At 34.8% G+C, this 15,412-nt stretch overlaps 2 protein-coding genes across 2 annotated transcripts in view; both read right to left on the bottom strand.

Annotated features, from left to right (window-relative positions):
- The window catches only part of LOC123531094 (uncharacterized), a 56,103-nt gene extending 54,049 nt beyond the window's left edge, over positions 1 to 2,054 (bottom strand). Inside the window, exon 1 of the mRNA XM_053518185.1 lies at positions 1,943 to 2,054. The gene's annotated coding sequence lies outside the window, so the exon portion shown is untranslated. The remainder of the gene's footprint in view (positions 1 to 1,942) is intronic.
- A 176-nt stretch (positions 2,055 to 2,230) lies between these two features.
- Positions 2,231 to 11,280, bottom strand: LOC128546821 (fibropellin-3-like). Its single transcript, XM_053518186.1, has 8 exons — positions 11,170 to 11,280; positions 8,058 to 8,099; positions 7,356 to 7,478; positions 5,442 to 5,558; positions 3,989 to 4,105; positions 3,404 to 3,520; positions 3,041 to 3,157; positions 2,231 to 2,442 (listed from the first exon to the last, which is right to left on the bottom strand). The coding sequence occupies exons 1-8, from the start codon at positions 11,192 to 11,194 to the stop codon at positions 2,231 to 2,233; spliced, it is 870 nt and encodes a 289-aa protein (XP_053374161.1). The 5' UTR covers positions 11,195 to 11,280.
- Positions 11,281 to 15,412: the final 4,132 nt, after the last annotated feature.

Below are 15,412 nucleotides of genomic sequence, written 5' to 3' on the forward strand. Positions count from 1 at the left end.
GCCAAAATGCTTGATGGAGTTATGTGTTCTTGCCTACAACTGGACGGTGTGATGGTAAATGAGTGTTGAAAGTTTCAAAGCTTTATCTCAAAAGACTTTGTCAAAATATAGACTGGTACGAAAAACTTAACCAAGATTTCTAAGTCAAAAAGGGGCAATTATTCAACCAAAAGGCTTGATGGAGTTATTTACTCTTGCTTATAACTGAACATGGTGATGGTAAAGAAGTGTTGAAAGTTTCAAAGCTTTATCTCAAAAGACTTTGTCAAAATGTGGACTGGTACGAAAAAACAGGGTGTGACGCCGACGCCGACACAGACACCGGCGCCGACGACGTGGTGAGTAGGTTAGCTCTACTTATTCTTCAAATAGTCGAGCTAAAAACGGAAGAGTCATTATAGCCAAATTTAAATAACAGTTGTTTTGAAGTAATGTTAAGAAAAATTTTATTGGAAAATGACAATTCACCTTATTCTGCCATTTTATGCAGTCCATATAATGAAACATATCAGCGATACAAATCTGACTTTAATAATTCAATAATTCCAATATAGTAAATTATGCCGCAATGTATCAATCACTGATGTAATTAAACATGAACTTTTGCGAAATATTGTCACGTTTTGGAATGTGAGGTGGCCTCAATTTTTTTTAATCCAGCTATTGCCACTAACACAAGTTATTACATAGTTCTCAAATTAACTAATTATGTATGTATTTATCGTCGTTCTTGTTATTTGAATTAAGATCTTCGTACACTGTGCACGTACAGCACAGCTGTACTTCTAGGTATTCATGCGTATTATTGGTTATATATATAAAGTATTTGTGTAGTTATTGTGGTCATTCGAGGTAAAACAGGTTTACACTGCATCACTCCCCACCCCCCCCCACCCAAATGGTTATAAAAAGTACGCATAAATATTTTCTTTTTTTTTTGGAGTCATAGCTTCAGACCGTGTTATATTAGCCAACGTTTGACAATAAACGTTGTGGATTAGATATTAAGAGAAACTATCAGAATTTAAGAGGTTTACTGGAACAGATGTTGTGTAACTTGTATCTGATCTCATAGTTTTTATCTGAAATTAACAATTTTTTCATCTGTTTCAGATTAGATATTTATCATTTTGTCTATTGTTTTTTTTCAATATTATATTTGGTGAACGCACGTTTTGGAGAGTGTGAAACGATGTACAAACTGTTTGGCGAGTCTATCAGCTGTCGATGTTAAATGCCGTCGTTAATGTGTGAATGGCTACAGCCGCAGAATGAGTGTGTCGGCGATACAGGACATTACCAGAATTTTTTCTCATACTTGATGTTATAAGTGCAGAGACACAGTATTCGCTTGTTGCAAGTGATTTTTTTTTCAGTATCGTCGATTTGTGTGAATGAAATGTATTTATTGATGCAGTTAGTAAATCTGTTGTTTACCACTCCTACAACGTGTTTTTTCCTTTTTTGGTATTTCCATTTTGGATAAGATATCAAATCTAAAAGTTAGTACGATAAATTATTTATGTTTGTCTGAATGAAATGAAAGAAAACATAAGGCATATTATATTGAAACTGCGATGTTTCAGTAAAGTATGTACGATTATTATTGATGTTGCATTTGATTGAAATAAAATGATTAAACCGTGTCCAATTTCCATCGCATTGTAAGTCATTAATTTACCAAAAGGGCAACAAGTAAGAAAAAATGTAACATTATTTTCAAAAGTAAATCTAGATTGATCTAACTTTCATACCGAAACTTAAATCAAGTCCCGACATTTTTACCTTTGATAATTTTGCTTGACACATTGAAAAATCTAAAAAACTGCACGAAAAAATATGGCACTCAGAAAAAAAACGGAACAGTCATTGTAGCGAAATTTAAATAACAGTTGTTTTGAAGTAATGTTAAGAAAAATTTTATTGGAAAATGACAATTCACCTATTTCTTCACAGTTTGATCCCGTCCAACCGTCTGCACAGCTACATGTATATCCTGCTCCTCCGTTTATTGTGTTACATGTCCCACCATTATGACAATAAAGCGGACTGGAGCAATCGGAATTTTATACAATTTTGGTAAGATAATGAAATAGAAAATATTAATACCTAATATCTTTTCTCATCTAACTTTCATAACGAAACTTAAAACAAGTCATGAAATTTTTACCTTTGATAATTTTGCTTGACAGATTGAAAAATCTAAAATATGGTACTAAAAATATGGCACTCAGAAAAAAACGGAACAGTCATTATAGCGAAATTCAAATAACAGTTGTTTTAAAGTAATGTTAAGAACATTTTTATTGGAAAATGACAATTCACCTATTTCTTCACAGTTTGAACCCGTCCATCCGTCTGCACAGCTACATGTATATCCTGCTCCTCCGTTTATTGTGTTACATGTCCCACCATTATGACAATAAAGCGGACTGGAGCAATCTGAATTTTATATATTTTTGGTAAGATAATGAAATAGAAAATATTAATACCTCAAACTTTTTTCTCATTTCCTGCTGTTATCTGTTTCAAGTATTGACGTCAATATAGCAGAGAAAGATGACCTTTTGCGAAATATTGTCACGTATTGGAATGTGAGGTGACCTCAGTTTTTCTTAATTCAGCTGTTAACACAAGTTACTACATAGTTCTCAAATTAACTCATTATGTGACATATTATGTTGAAATTGTGATGTTTCAGTAAAGTATGTACGATTATTATTGATATTACATTTGATTGAAATAAAATGATTAAACTGTGTCTAATTTCCATCGCATTGTAAGTCATTAAGTTACAAAAACAGCAACAAGTAAGAAAAATTGTAACATTATTTTCAAAAGTAATTCTAGATTGATCTAACTTTCATAACGAAATTTAAATCCTTTGATAACTTTGCTTGACACATTGAAAAATCAAAAATACTGTATTAAAAGTATGGTCCTCAGATAAAAATAACGGAACAGTCATTATAGCGAAATTTAAATAACAGTTGTTTTGAAGTAATGTTAAGAAATATTTTATTGGAAAATGACAGTTGACCTATTTCTTCACAGTTTGATCCCATCCATCCGTCAGCACAGCTACATGTATATCCTGTTCCTCCGTTTATTGTGTTACATGTTCCTCCATTATGACAATAGAGGGGACTTGAACAATCTTAAATGCAATCATATAAATTGATTAGTCAATATCGTTTGACACACTAACATCCGTTCTTTAGAAGTATCTTTCTGTACCAATAATATTAAATAAGTATTAACAATAAGCAGTTACATATCCTTTCAAAGTCTGTTCAACCTGTTGCATACAATAACATGTGTTGAACAGTACAAATAATACTAAGGTATATCAAGTAAGAAACGAGAAACAACTCTATAATCAAATTAAAATCAATCTAGTTACCTCTTTGTTCACAGTTAGGTACCATCCAACCATCAGCACAGCTACATGTATATCCTGTTCCTCCATTGATCAAGTTACATGTTCCTCCATTATGACAATATAAAGAACTTGAACAATCTGCATAAACATATATGAATAAAAAAAATTTTCAGCTTTAATGATATTATCATATCATTTCCAATCTTAGTTATTGAAAACAAATGCTTTAGTGTTTACTTATTTATTTTACCTTGATCTTGACGATAATAAAAAGATTACTTGGATCACTTTCTAGTCCGCTTCCCGGAAAGGCCAGTACTTGTGTATAATAAGAAGTCATAGTCGTGACAACACTGGCACTCGAATCTTCAACCTATGAGTTCAGCGGTTGATATTTAACTTATAACCCACCACAGCTCTAAATGTATTAAAATAATATGCCACTGCGCCCCTCAATAAATTAAACTTATACGCCACTGTGTTCCTCAATATATTAATAAATACATAGCGTCAGCAATTCAATAGTTGATTATATTACAAAAAAAGTGTTATTACTCCCTATAACGGCGTGTTTGATTTGTTACAAAATGTACAAGAAGGACTAACCAATATTTTCACAGTTGCTGCCCATCCAACCATCAGCACAGCTACATGCATAGTCTGCTCCTCCATTTGTAGTGGAACATGTTCCTCCGTTCTTACAATACACAGAACTAGTGCAGTCTGAAACAAGAACAAAAATCAAATTTGTTGAGTATTTTCATATTTTATAGCTACAAATGTACCTTTGATTCTCATTTGTACTTGGTGGAAGGGATAAATATGTATATTCTGCTTGCATCTGAGCTGCATTAGTTATACATTCATTCCTTACTCAATGTTAATTATATATATTTCTTTGTTTCTACAACGTAAATAAACAAAAACCAAATCTTTTAGAGCTTAATGTACGCCATGTTCATCGGCGAACATGTTCGTGCGCTCTTCCAAAGCAAATAACAATGTCGGGCTGAAACAAAATTTATTTTTACATTAAACATGTTCATCAAGATACAGATACAATTCATGAAGTTCATTTGTATCCTGTTTCTCTATTAAAACATTCACAATCTTAGAACAGTGAGGCTTTTTTATAAGTTCAGAGTTAGGTCCTAGGCAACTGTCAGCACATCGAATGCATTTCTCCAGTTACTGAGCCACATACTGTCCTAATCTTACAGCAGTTTAAAAATGTATCGTTATATATATTCTATAATCATTACATCGTTGAGATCCTTAAAATGTATAATCATTGTGGTTGATTTCTGCTAGTTTGATCTGGCATGTTGGCGCCATCCAACGCTCCATCAAGCCAACATGCCAGAACGACAAGTAGTTAAAATCAGCCACTTATGATAAAGTGACTGAAAACATTGAACTGTCTCACTTATCGGTGTTCGATATCTCACTGAAAACAAACACATACCTTCCATCTATTGTAGTTTGGGTGGGTGTGTATGACAGTTTCAGTTGCGCGATAAAACTTATAAAAGAATAATATACAAATACAAATAACACTTATATAACCCAAGGAGTAATGAATCGGATGTCATAGCGGCAATTCAACGTCATAATTGACGTCATAATCTTCTCTTATCGGTCCGCGCTACAACCGTTCTTTATCGCAGAATATACAAAGCTTGATCTCTTTCATTGTTTAACTGACAATCATATCGCGTTAGAATTGTTAATTCAAAACTGTTTCTTTGTTCTTTATTGTGTCTGACTAGTAATATGTATATTTCGGCGTTACGTCGTTCTGTCGCTCCATGATAAGTTGAAAATAATACATGTTTCTTATTTTTTGGTTTAAACATATTCAATGCGTCGTTATATTATGCATATTATGTAATACAAAAAAATTGTATATGTATATATCAAACGAAATGGATTGAACTGGAAGCAAGATGCTTATATAAGTTCCATTCCATTTTTTTGTGAGCTAATTTGTATTCAGGCAATCCCTCCACAACTTACGAAGAGCAATATCCTGCCGGTGAAACAAATTAATCTTATGTACCTATTTGTTCACAATTACTCCCTGTCCAACCGTCAGCACAGTTACATGTATAGCTTGTCCCTCCATTTGTAGTGGAACATGTTCCTCCATTTTTACAATAGACAGAACTTGAACAATCTACAATAAAAGAAATTAAATCAATTAGTTATAGATTAATCTTACATATAAGAATCAAAAATAAAAATGTATAGGTAGATGCAGTTAGTAGTATTCTAAAAATAAAATTTGCATCAATAAAGATAAGAGTTTATTCTTTGTTAAAATAGTTCTAAATCTTAAAAGGTAAATGTAGAAATTCAATAATAATAATAATGATAATAAGAAGAGAAATAAAATTTATACCTATAATTATACTTAAAGTGGTGCTTGTGTGACTTCCTCCCTTTTTATTTTTATTCCTGACTCATGTTTAAACAGAATTTATTTTAATGAGACTTTTACGTTGAAAATGTATGTTGCCCCCTTGGAAGGGCAGTTATGCTTGAGAACCTGGCTCGTAAGTGAAGACTGTAGCGCGTTTGTATTTAGCTTCCAGGGTTATATTTATAGGGCGGATCAGCATGTATAATTATTCAAATATATAGAACCAATAATCTTCTTCGAGCCATCACAATAGTAAGACATTTTGTTAAAAATGCACTCAACATTCGTTGATAAATGACGTTTAGACAACAATGACACCAAGGAAAGTAGGGGGTCATGTATCTTCCATGAGAGTTTTTTGTCTGGCATGTGAACATTTTGAACCTATTCAAAAAGAAATGACAGCTATGGGTATGAATACGTGCGAAATAAGGGTTGTTTACTGAAAATGCTTTAATTCTCATTGAAAATGCTACCAAAATTTCAGGTATCGATACTTAATTAAGAAATAATTTATAGCAAAATAGTGTTTTAACACTATTTATGCACGATGGACGGTACTACGTCGGGTGTAATAATTTCACGAGGGCGCAGCCCGAGTGAAATTATTTGTACGACGTATTACCGTGTGAGTGTATAAATAGTGTTAAAATACGGTTTTGTTATAAATTATTTCGATTCTAATACGCTCTTAATCTAAAACAGTAGATAAAATATAGTAGCGCTCTTTCTTGGTCGCAACAAAAACATTGACGTCATCGCACGTTAACGTAACGTCATTCTAGCGTAAGAGTGTTTTAACAGAAACAAACATACTAGAATGAAATATACACAGCATCTGACGAACGCAGAACATTGAAAATTAATACCGTTTTATATGGGGAAACGAGGAATATTTTCTGTCCGCCATTATCATTGGTCAAGGTACAATAGTACTAAATATGTAATCAAGCAGCACTTCCGGGCTAGTCAGATAATGGCGGAAAGAAAAATTCCTCAATTTTCTCCCTGTTAAAATGGCTTTTCATGTTTTATGTTAGCCAGTTCCTGTTTTTATTTCATTGTTGACCTATACTTTACACTTAAATAGCATTTTCAAGAAGGTCTTTTGTATTTGTAGAAATGTAAACAAACCTTATTACCCATGTGTTCATACCCACGTTGTAGCCGTCAGTTTGGAAGCTATTCCAATGTGTTGACCTTTCAGCCAAACAATCTCTCTTAGAAGATACATGATCCCTACTTATCTTGGTGTTTGTGGTGGTTTATAGGTCATGTTAGAACATAAGGCTAGTACCATTATAGATGGGCCTGGCTATGTGATACAGATCTTAGAAGATTAGTAATTTTATATAAAACATATAGCAAATTTATTTACGACTGTATAGCCTCAATTTAGGGACTAAGCCGAGTATCAGCCAATCAGATGCATAAAGGTTTCCAATGAGAGCTGTGTGACCTTTGATCTGATCTGGGAAAAGGCCAGTGAGCATAATTTAAGAGAACGAAGAAAAAAAATCCACTATACAAACAACTGCAAAAACAACTTACCAATCTGACCACAGTTTGTGTCCGTATATCCCGTCGGACATGAACAGGTATAGGCGTACCCTTTATTAAAGCGATTACACGTGGCCCCGTTTTGACAAGGATTTGTGTGTGCATACTCGCAGTCTGAAATAAAGTTATAAAAGTTCTGATATTTAAGTTACTGCACCACACCCTTACATCACTGTATAGCACCTAGAACGTACGCGTATCTATAAGGAGAAGTAACACTGTTTAGTAACACTGTATACTTTTCATGCTTATATTCACATGTTTTGAAAACGAAAAGTAGAGTGTTTATACTGCAGACTGCTTTCTGAAATGCGACAATAAGAACCTGACCTTCGCTGCACTTACTTTTCAACATCGTTTTACTTCTCATTTTGTTTAACCAAATATACAAATGTCTTGTGAAAAATAGGATTTTTGACGAAGTGAAAATCTAGAAACTGTATCAACATGGATCTGAAAAGGCTGCATTTTATTTGAAACAACCTGAGAACAGTTCCTGCTATTGATATACAGCCCAGTGTACTCAAGGGAGACAAGCCAGAAACTTTATACGGATATGACTTTAACCGAGTCATACTTCTATCCTAAATGACTATTACAAGTTTTTATTATTACTGAAGCGGCATTTCTTTAAACATAATTTGATCACCTCCATATGTTTGTATTTATCTGTATATAGTAAATGTATCTTACAGTGTGGTCCTCCGCCATTTACAGTCAAAACATTTACGAAAACTGAAAGAAAACAAATTACACAGTGTATAGACTCTCTGTACGCCCAAACGGAAGTCGCCAATAACTAGGCGTTCACTTTCGTTTTTCAAATTTTTGGAAGCTGTCGGTAGTGAGTATTTTTATGTTTTTCTGTGGCTATTTGAAATAAATATTCTTGTTGTATATATTTTTCAATGTATGATAAATGTCTCTACAACAAACTGCCGTTTAACAGACATTAACACATGAAAATAAAACGTATTTTCATTCAAAACCTAGAAGGTCGAAGCAAAAGACGATGTATTCAGGCTAAAATGCCCATTATTTAGGAACTGCGAGTGAAATACGTGTCAGAACCGCTTCTGAATGTTAAATTATAAATTCATGCAAACGAGTTTATACCTACAAATATGAATTTACAATCCTGAATAGTTTAAATATTGTTAAATTCAACATGCATATGAATTATACACTGAACGCCTAGTCGCAAATCTTTATAGAAAAACTGTCCCACTATTCGCCAAAACACTGTACGCCTATTCAATAACGAAATGACGAAGTGTTTGGGCTTGTATGCTCTATACACTGTACTTACTGAATTTATAAATATAAGTTTTGTATTGTATTTTACTTGTGACAGTGAAACAGTATTTACTAGTCTGTTTCACCAACGATGTCCTTGTCTTGGACAGGAAATAGAATCTGTATACGAGTTTCCGTTAACATACGAGAAAAATATGTATTTATTCCGCTCAGCTTGACAGGACACTGTTTTTGCTTTTTTCTTTGTATTTTAGCTCGATTATTCGGGGAATAGCGGTGCTTTTCTACTAGCACCGGCTTTGGTTAAAGTTAAGTTTTTTTGGCAGCCTTTTTTTTTGTCACATCTTTTTTTAACTTTTGCTTATACCTTACTGTAACTTCACATAAACATTGTGCAAACAAAGCCTTTTCAGCTCGACTATTCGAAGAATAGTCAGCTATTCTACTCAACCTGGCGTCGGCGTCACACCTTGGTTAAGTTTTTGCATGCAAGTACATACAGCTATCATTTCAAGGCATATAGCTTTGAAACTTATTTTTTTCTTTTTCTAGATCAATTACCAACCTCACTGGGTCAAGTCCAATAACTCTGGCGTGTATTTTGGGCAAATTATGCCCCCTTTAGGACTTAGAAAATTCTGGTTAAAATTTTACATGCAAGTTACTATCTCCAAAACTAATACAGTTATTGAATTGAAATTTCACAAGTGCCTTTGGGGTTATAAAACTAGTTGATAGCAGCAAGTCCCATAACATGTTGGTCAAATTATATCCGCTCTATATAGGAGCCAGGTCATTTTCCGCTTGTTCTGTAGCGATTACTGAAATAATTTTCAATGCAAACGAAAAAGAATTGAATACTAGCTTCGATCTGCTTGATTTTGACTGATATCAGCGGTTATTTGGAGCCGTATATTAAAATAAACAGAAATTACAAATAGCCGCGCCGACGGCAGCTGTTTCTTCTGTGAATTATGATAAAGTCCACGTCATAAAGTCCGAACAAGTCTCTGAGATGCCGGAAATGGATCAAGCACTGAGTTGTGCCACGTAACGATTATATGAATGATGCGTTAGTGTAAAGAATCTAATCATTATTACAAAAAAAATAATTTCAAACACAATGCAGGTTAGAGTTTATTAGTACGCATTTACTGCGACTGAACCGTGCTAGACTAATTAATTTGATAATTACTTACTAATAAACACTAACCTTTACGAAAAGTGGATTCGAAACTGCAGTTATAACATATAAACTGGTCAGTGACTGTTACGAAAACGAAAGAAATTATAACTATTACTTTTTAACTGTCAGTTGTCATAAAACAAAGTCAAATTATGGAAATATATGAATGAAAAGAAGTTTTGAATAGGCGTTCAGTTTTTCGACTAAGCGTTCAGTCCGGATTTTAGAAATAGCGATTAGTGAGCCAGTAATGTATCGACTAGTGGGACAGTGTAATCGGCATATATGTCTCAGAAAAACACATTTTCCTGAAAACGCATTCGTTACCATAGAGCCATGCTAGTATTTATTGATGCGTAAGATATTTATCTACGAAGTAGCAAAGGTTTCAATTCCTTGCAAAAGCTCAATATACATGTATTTCAAAGAATTGATAGTTTTATTACAAAATCGAACAAATACCCATACGTGATTTGACTTGAAATGAAGTATATTAAGAGTTTTAATAGGCGTGTTTGGTATCTACGTAAACAGTAGCTCTTAAACAATATGTAGATAAAAAATACACTTACTTTATGCGATATTAACGAAATAAACAACGAAAATCCAAGCCATCCGCGACAGCAAAAATTTGTGTTTTGATTTCTGAACGCCTAGTTTTTGGCGACTTCCGGTCGGGCGTACAGAGAGTCTATACACTGTGAATTAGGTTGCTCGTATATGATGTTGAAAATTCATAAACCAACACAGTTTTGTCAAAACATGCTCGTATAGAAACTTGTGACTTAAAATATTTTCGATGGTACAAAATATCTATTTATTTATTTATTCATTTATTCAATTATTCTAGCATAAAATGGTCGTTTTGTCACTTTGCGGAGGTTTAACTGGAGAAAAAAGTGTGTTTACAGAAAGATTCTCTCGCTCACGTGCTATTAAAAGTTTTATATATGCGTGTTCAGTGGCAAAGCGTTAACGCATTAGGCCCCGGAAGGGAATGACGTCAACGTGAAAAAAAACAACGCAGACATTCCCGAGCATTTCATGGAAATTTTATGACGTTCTGGGATAAGATGTTCGTTTATTAGTTTTTACGTGTTTTATGCTAAAATAATGTTAGCGCATGTTCATTTCGTGATACATGTTCAAAATACCTCGGGAATCGTTTGTACCCACATCCTTTCGGGCTCGGGCATTAACTAATCCCTCGGGATTCTGAAGATTTTGTAACACGAAAAAAAAGATGCGTTATCCCTTTATTTATTTATTTATTTATTTATTTATTTATTTATTTATTTGTCTGTCTATATATTGACATGTATTTCATTTATATTTAAAGAAATATATTTAATAATAACTTACCAACGTAAAGAAATAGTGGTAACATTTTATTCCCTCTATAAAGAAATAAGAAAAGGCGTTAATTTCGCTCCATTTATTGGACTTTTGGGGAAATCCCCAGGTAGTTTTTGATAATCTTCTATTCGTCGTTTGCCTATTGTACGTATGTAAATTTATCTGTATTTACTTCTTCCTAACTGAACCAATTATTAAAATACAACAAACATACTATAATCAATACTTGGATTTGATCAAGCGTATTATTTTGTAAATGTCTGAATAGAAATGAGCCGTGCCATGTGAAAACCAACATAGTGGGTTTGCGACCAGCATGGATCCGGACCAGCCTGCGCAGCCGCGCAATCTGGTCAGAATCCATGCTGGTTGCTAGCACTTTCTCTAATTGCACTATAATCTGAAAGCGAACAGCATAGATCCATGGGCATCGCAAAGCCACTAAGTTGGTTTTCTCATGGCACGGCTCAAATAATTATCATAAATATTTTCTTGTCTTTCTAAATTCATGTACTTGTAATGATCGCATAGTGTTAAGGTGCTTTAAAATGTTAACAAACAAAAAGATAGCATGTTAAATTCATAATCAACTTTTTTCGGATACAAACAAGTTCCTTGGTGGCCGAGCGGTAATTATAGTATATTTTCCGAAACGGTGGTCTGTTTTATTACACAAAAAAAAATGTTTTCGATTTAATGCCGTTTTCTCAACAGTATTTTGACTATGGTGGGCAGTTAACCTACCAAGTATTCCTGAATTCTGTACCAGTATTTAACTATTCTCCGCAAGTAAATGCCAACTTCTTCACACGAATCAGTTGTACAGGAGAAATGACTTGAGACACAGTAACTGTTACCAAATCAAGAACATACGCCTCGCCCTGGGATCGAACCAACGACCCCGTGATTTGTAGTTTTGCCTTCATTCACCCGCTTATGCTAAGCGGGTGGGAAGAAGAAAACCTTTGAGCCGTGCCATGAAAAAACCAACAGAGTGGGTTGGCGACCAGCATGGATCCAGACCAGCCTGCGCGGATTTCGCTAACAGTTTATCTAATTGCTATAGGCTTTGAAAGCGAACAGCATGGATCCTGACCAGACTGGTCTGGATCCATGCTGGTCGCAAAGCCACTATGTTGGTTTTTCTCATGGCACGGTTCATTTTCATTTGCTGCGAAAGCAACTTAGCCCGCCCGCTTAGCTCAGTAGGTAAGAGCGTTGGTTCACGGATCGCGGGGTCGTGAGTTCGATCCTCGGGCGGGGCGTATGTTCTTCGTGACTATTTGATAAACGACATTGTGTCTGAAATCATTAGTCCTCCACCTCTGATTCATGTGGGGAAGTTGGCAGTTACTTGCGGAGAACAGGTTTGTACTGGTACAGAATCCAGGAACACTGGTTAGGTTAACTGCCCGCCGTTACATGACTGAAATACTGTTGAAAAAACAGCGTTAAACCCAAAACAAACAAACAAACAAACGAAAGCAACTTATTTTAGTTCATTTAGTCCTGTTTTTTTTTTTTTTTTTTTTTTTTTTCATCACTTGATATTGTATCAGCAAATAAACGCACGTAATTATGTTTAAATCATTTGTTTCAAAATTACTTACATGTACTTGCATGTACACATTAGAACTTGTTTTTGATTCATTAATGAATAATGAATTGGGATAAGAGGGTGTATGGGTGCTTTACCATTGGTACGCTAAAGAGCCATGGACGCTTCTGAAATCTTTCACTATCCTCCTACTAAACTGATTCAATAACTGCCTTTTTCGGTGCGACTATAGGTTTGTACACAAGCTTGCGCGCAAGCACGCATGTACAAGCGCGAGCAGTCAAACCTCATGAGAGGTTTGGAAGCAATATGTTTAAACATTTTCCAGTAATTATTTTGAAAATGTAACCCATTGATATAAAAAGGTCATTTACTGACCAAAATCAGTTCCCCTCTAAATGGTCTACCGGCTTATATATGAGCCGTGCCATGGGAAAACCGACATAGTGGGTTTGCGACCAGCATGGATCCAGACCAGCCTCCAGACTGTTCGCTTTCAAAGCCTATAGCAATTAGATAAACCGTTAGTGAACAGCATGGATCTTGACCAGACTGCGCGAATGCGCATGCTGGTCTGGACCCATGCTGGTCGCAAAGCCACTATGTTGGTTTTCTCATGGCACGGCTCAATTATTTATTTAAAATGAGCAGGTTTCAATAAAGCACACCGACAAAAAATATAATTTTTAAGTGCCCGTAGCTATAAAATGGATTTGTATAATTTCTAAAGTAATTATTACTCTATTCGTTTGTATTGCGAAGTTGTTCATTGGTCGAACCATTTATGTGAATTGCTCGATTGAACAAGTATAGTAATCAATTACCGATACAATAGAGTATTGTGACGTTACGGTTGAAAATGGAAATACCCTTGATATTGTATTGTATTTTGTGTAAAGCAGTATTACAGTAGTATTGTACGTTACACTAAGCGGGTAGGTTGATTTCTTTCATTTATTTTGATACGAAACCAGTTTTTGCACATCAAATTGACATTTGTTTAGGAATGGGAATGGCTTCTATTTACAACTTCTGTTTGAAAACGGGAATTTCCCTAATTTCTTCAGTCTGAAAAATCGAACCATACCAAACAAAATCATGAATGTAACTGGATATTCATGCGCGTAGCCAGCCAATTTTCTCAGGGGGTCCGACCGAACCCTTACTATGACAAATACACTAAATAATTAATTTTGATTTGATTTTTGTGGATGTTAGCCGTTTACAAGTACAGGGTTTTTAATACCTTTTTTGTTGAACAGGCTGAAATAGAAAAGTAGCCGATCAGCTAGGGGGTCCGGTGACATGCCCCCTACTACACCCCTCCCCCCGGAAAATTCTGAAAATCAGCGCTTCCTTTCCTGCATTATGGGGCATTTTAGGAGCATTTAAGAACACCTTTTCTACCGCAGTTTTATACAATATATCTCTTATTTTCACATTTTTATGAGCTCACCTATTCAAGTTGGTTTTCTTAGAGGCAAAAATTGTTTCTTTGAGATAATTAACATAAATATGAATTACGCCGCGGTCGTATGTAGCAACAGCCACATACACTTTAAATGCGGTCCTAATGTTGCCTTTTCGAAACACCATTTTCTTTCCTACTTCTCTTTTTTTCCTTTAGTTTTCGGACTTTTCACGGCGGGTCCCGGACTCCCCACCCCCTTTTGGTTCCGTGCATATCATTTTCGTTAAAACACGGAACTTACCCAACTTTGACAATGGTAAAAGAGGACTGTGTTACAATTAAATTCGCAAACACAGTATAGATTAATAAGTGCGTAGAATAACTCACTAAACGTCTACACACTCCTTAGTTATTCTGCGGAACGTAATACGTTAATATGTAATACTTTACGTATTTAACACTACGTGTTGACGTCAAGTCTACCAACTATATTTCAAATAGGTGCTATACATGCACTGCCCTATTTCATCTACTTGCTTGCTTGCTTGCTTACTTACTTACTTACAAGACATAAAAGACATATTACAACCGAAATAATATATAGCAATCATGGTTTTACGAATCTCAACAATACGAACCGGTAATACGCCGTGTGAATAAAGTTCACTTGGGCTATGCTCCTGAAATTATTCCGCAGGCGTTTAACCTCTTCATTTTATTTTGATATGTTAAAACATGGTTCTGCTATATATCATTTCTAAAATGTAACATAAACATCGCTGATCATTCGTAGCCGCGTGGTCACCGCTGCGCATGTGCTGCAATATATAATTAAGTGCGGCGTTGCAAAAAGTACTTTCAACGTTATCACTGCGATTTTGACATTTACAACATTCCAAACGAGGTATCGTGTGTTAAAATTATAGAACAATTTTCTTTAAGGTTTCGATGGAGGCCTTGAGAAACAAAAATCAAACAACACCAAATCATAGAAAGAAAGAGTTGTTTGACATGAAAATTGAACAGCATGTAAAACATGTATATTACTTTACGAAACAAGTGTCAGTATACTGATATAAACATTGAATTCCGGCTGCCTAAAGGGGCTCCACTTCCGGACAGTTAAACGCCTTTAAAAACTCACCATTTTCAAAGAACAATTACACATGTTCGTTTTGATGCATTTGCAATAGCGTGCGAGTGGTGAAATTTCGCATAACAAGGTGGAACACAGTTTTCAGCAATTGTTTATCTTTATTTCTTTACATATGGCATTCATT

The sequence above is a fragment of the Mercenaria mercenaria genome, chromosome 11 (genome assembly GCF_021730395.1).
Source record: "Mercenaria mercenaria strain notata chromosome 11, MADL_Memer_1, whole genome shotgun sequence".
Taxonomy (NCBI): domain Eukaryota; kingdom Metazoa; phylum Mollusca; class Bivalvia; order Venerida; family Veneridae; genus Mercenaria; species Mercenaria mercenaria.

What these genes read in the sequence shown, in the direction of transcription:
- LOC128546821 (XM_053518186.1), bottom strand. Translation starts at nt 11,194, where the DNA reads ATGTTACCACTATTTCTTTACGTTG. An exon ending in ACCACTATTTCTTTACGTTG is followed by an intron (nt 8,100 to 11,169) that starts GTAAGTTATTAT and finishes GTTTTCTTTCAG; the next exon opens with TTTTCGTAAATGTTTTGACT. An exon ending in CAGCAACTGTGAAAATATTG is followed by an intron (nt 3,521 to 3,988) that starts GTTAGTCCTTCT and finishes ATGTTTATGCAG; the next exon opens with ATTGTTCAAGTTCTTTATAT.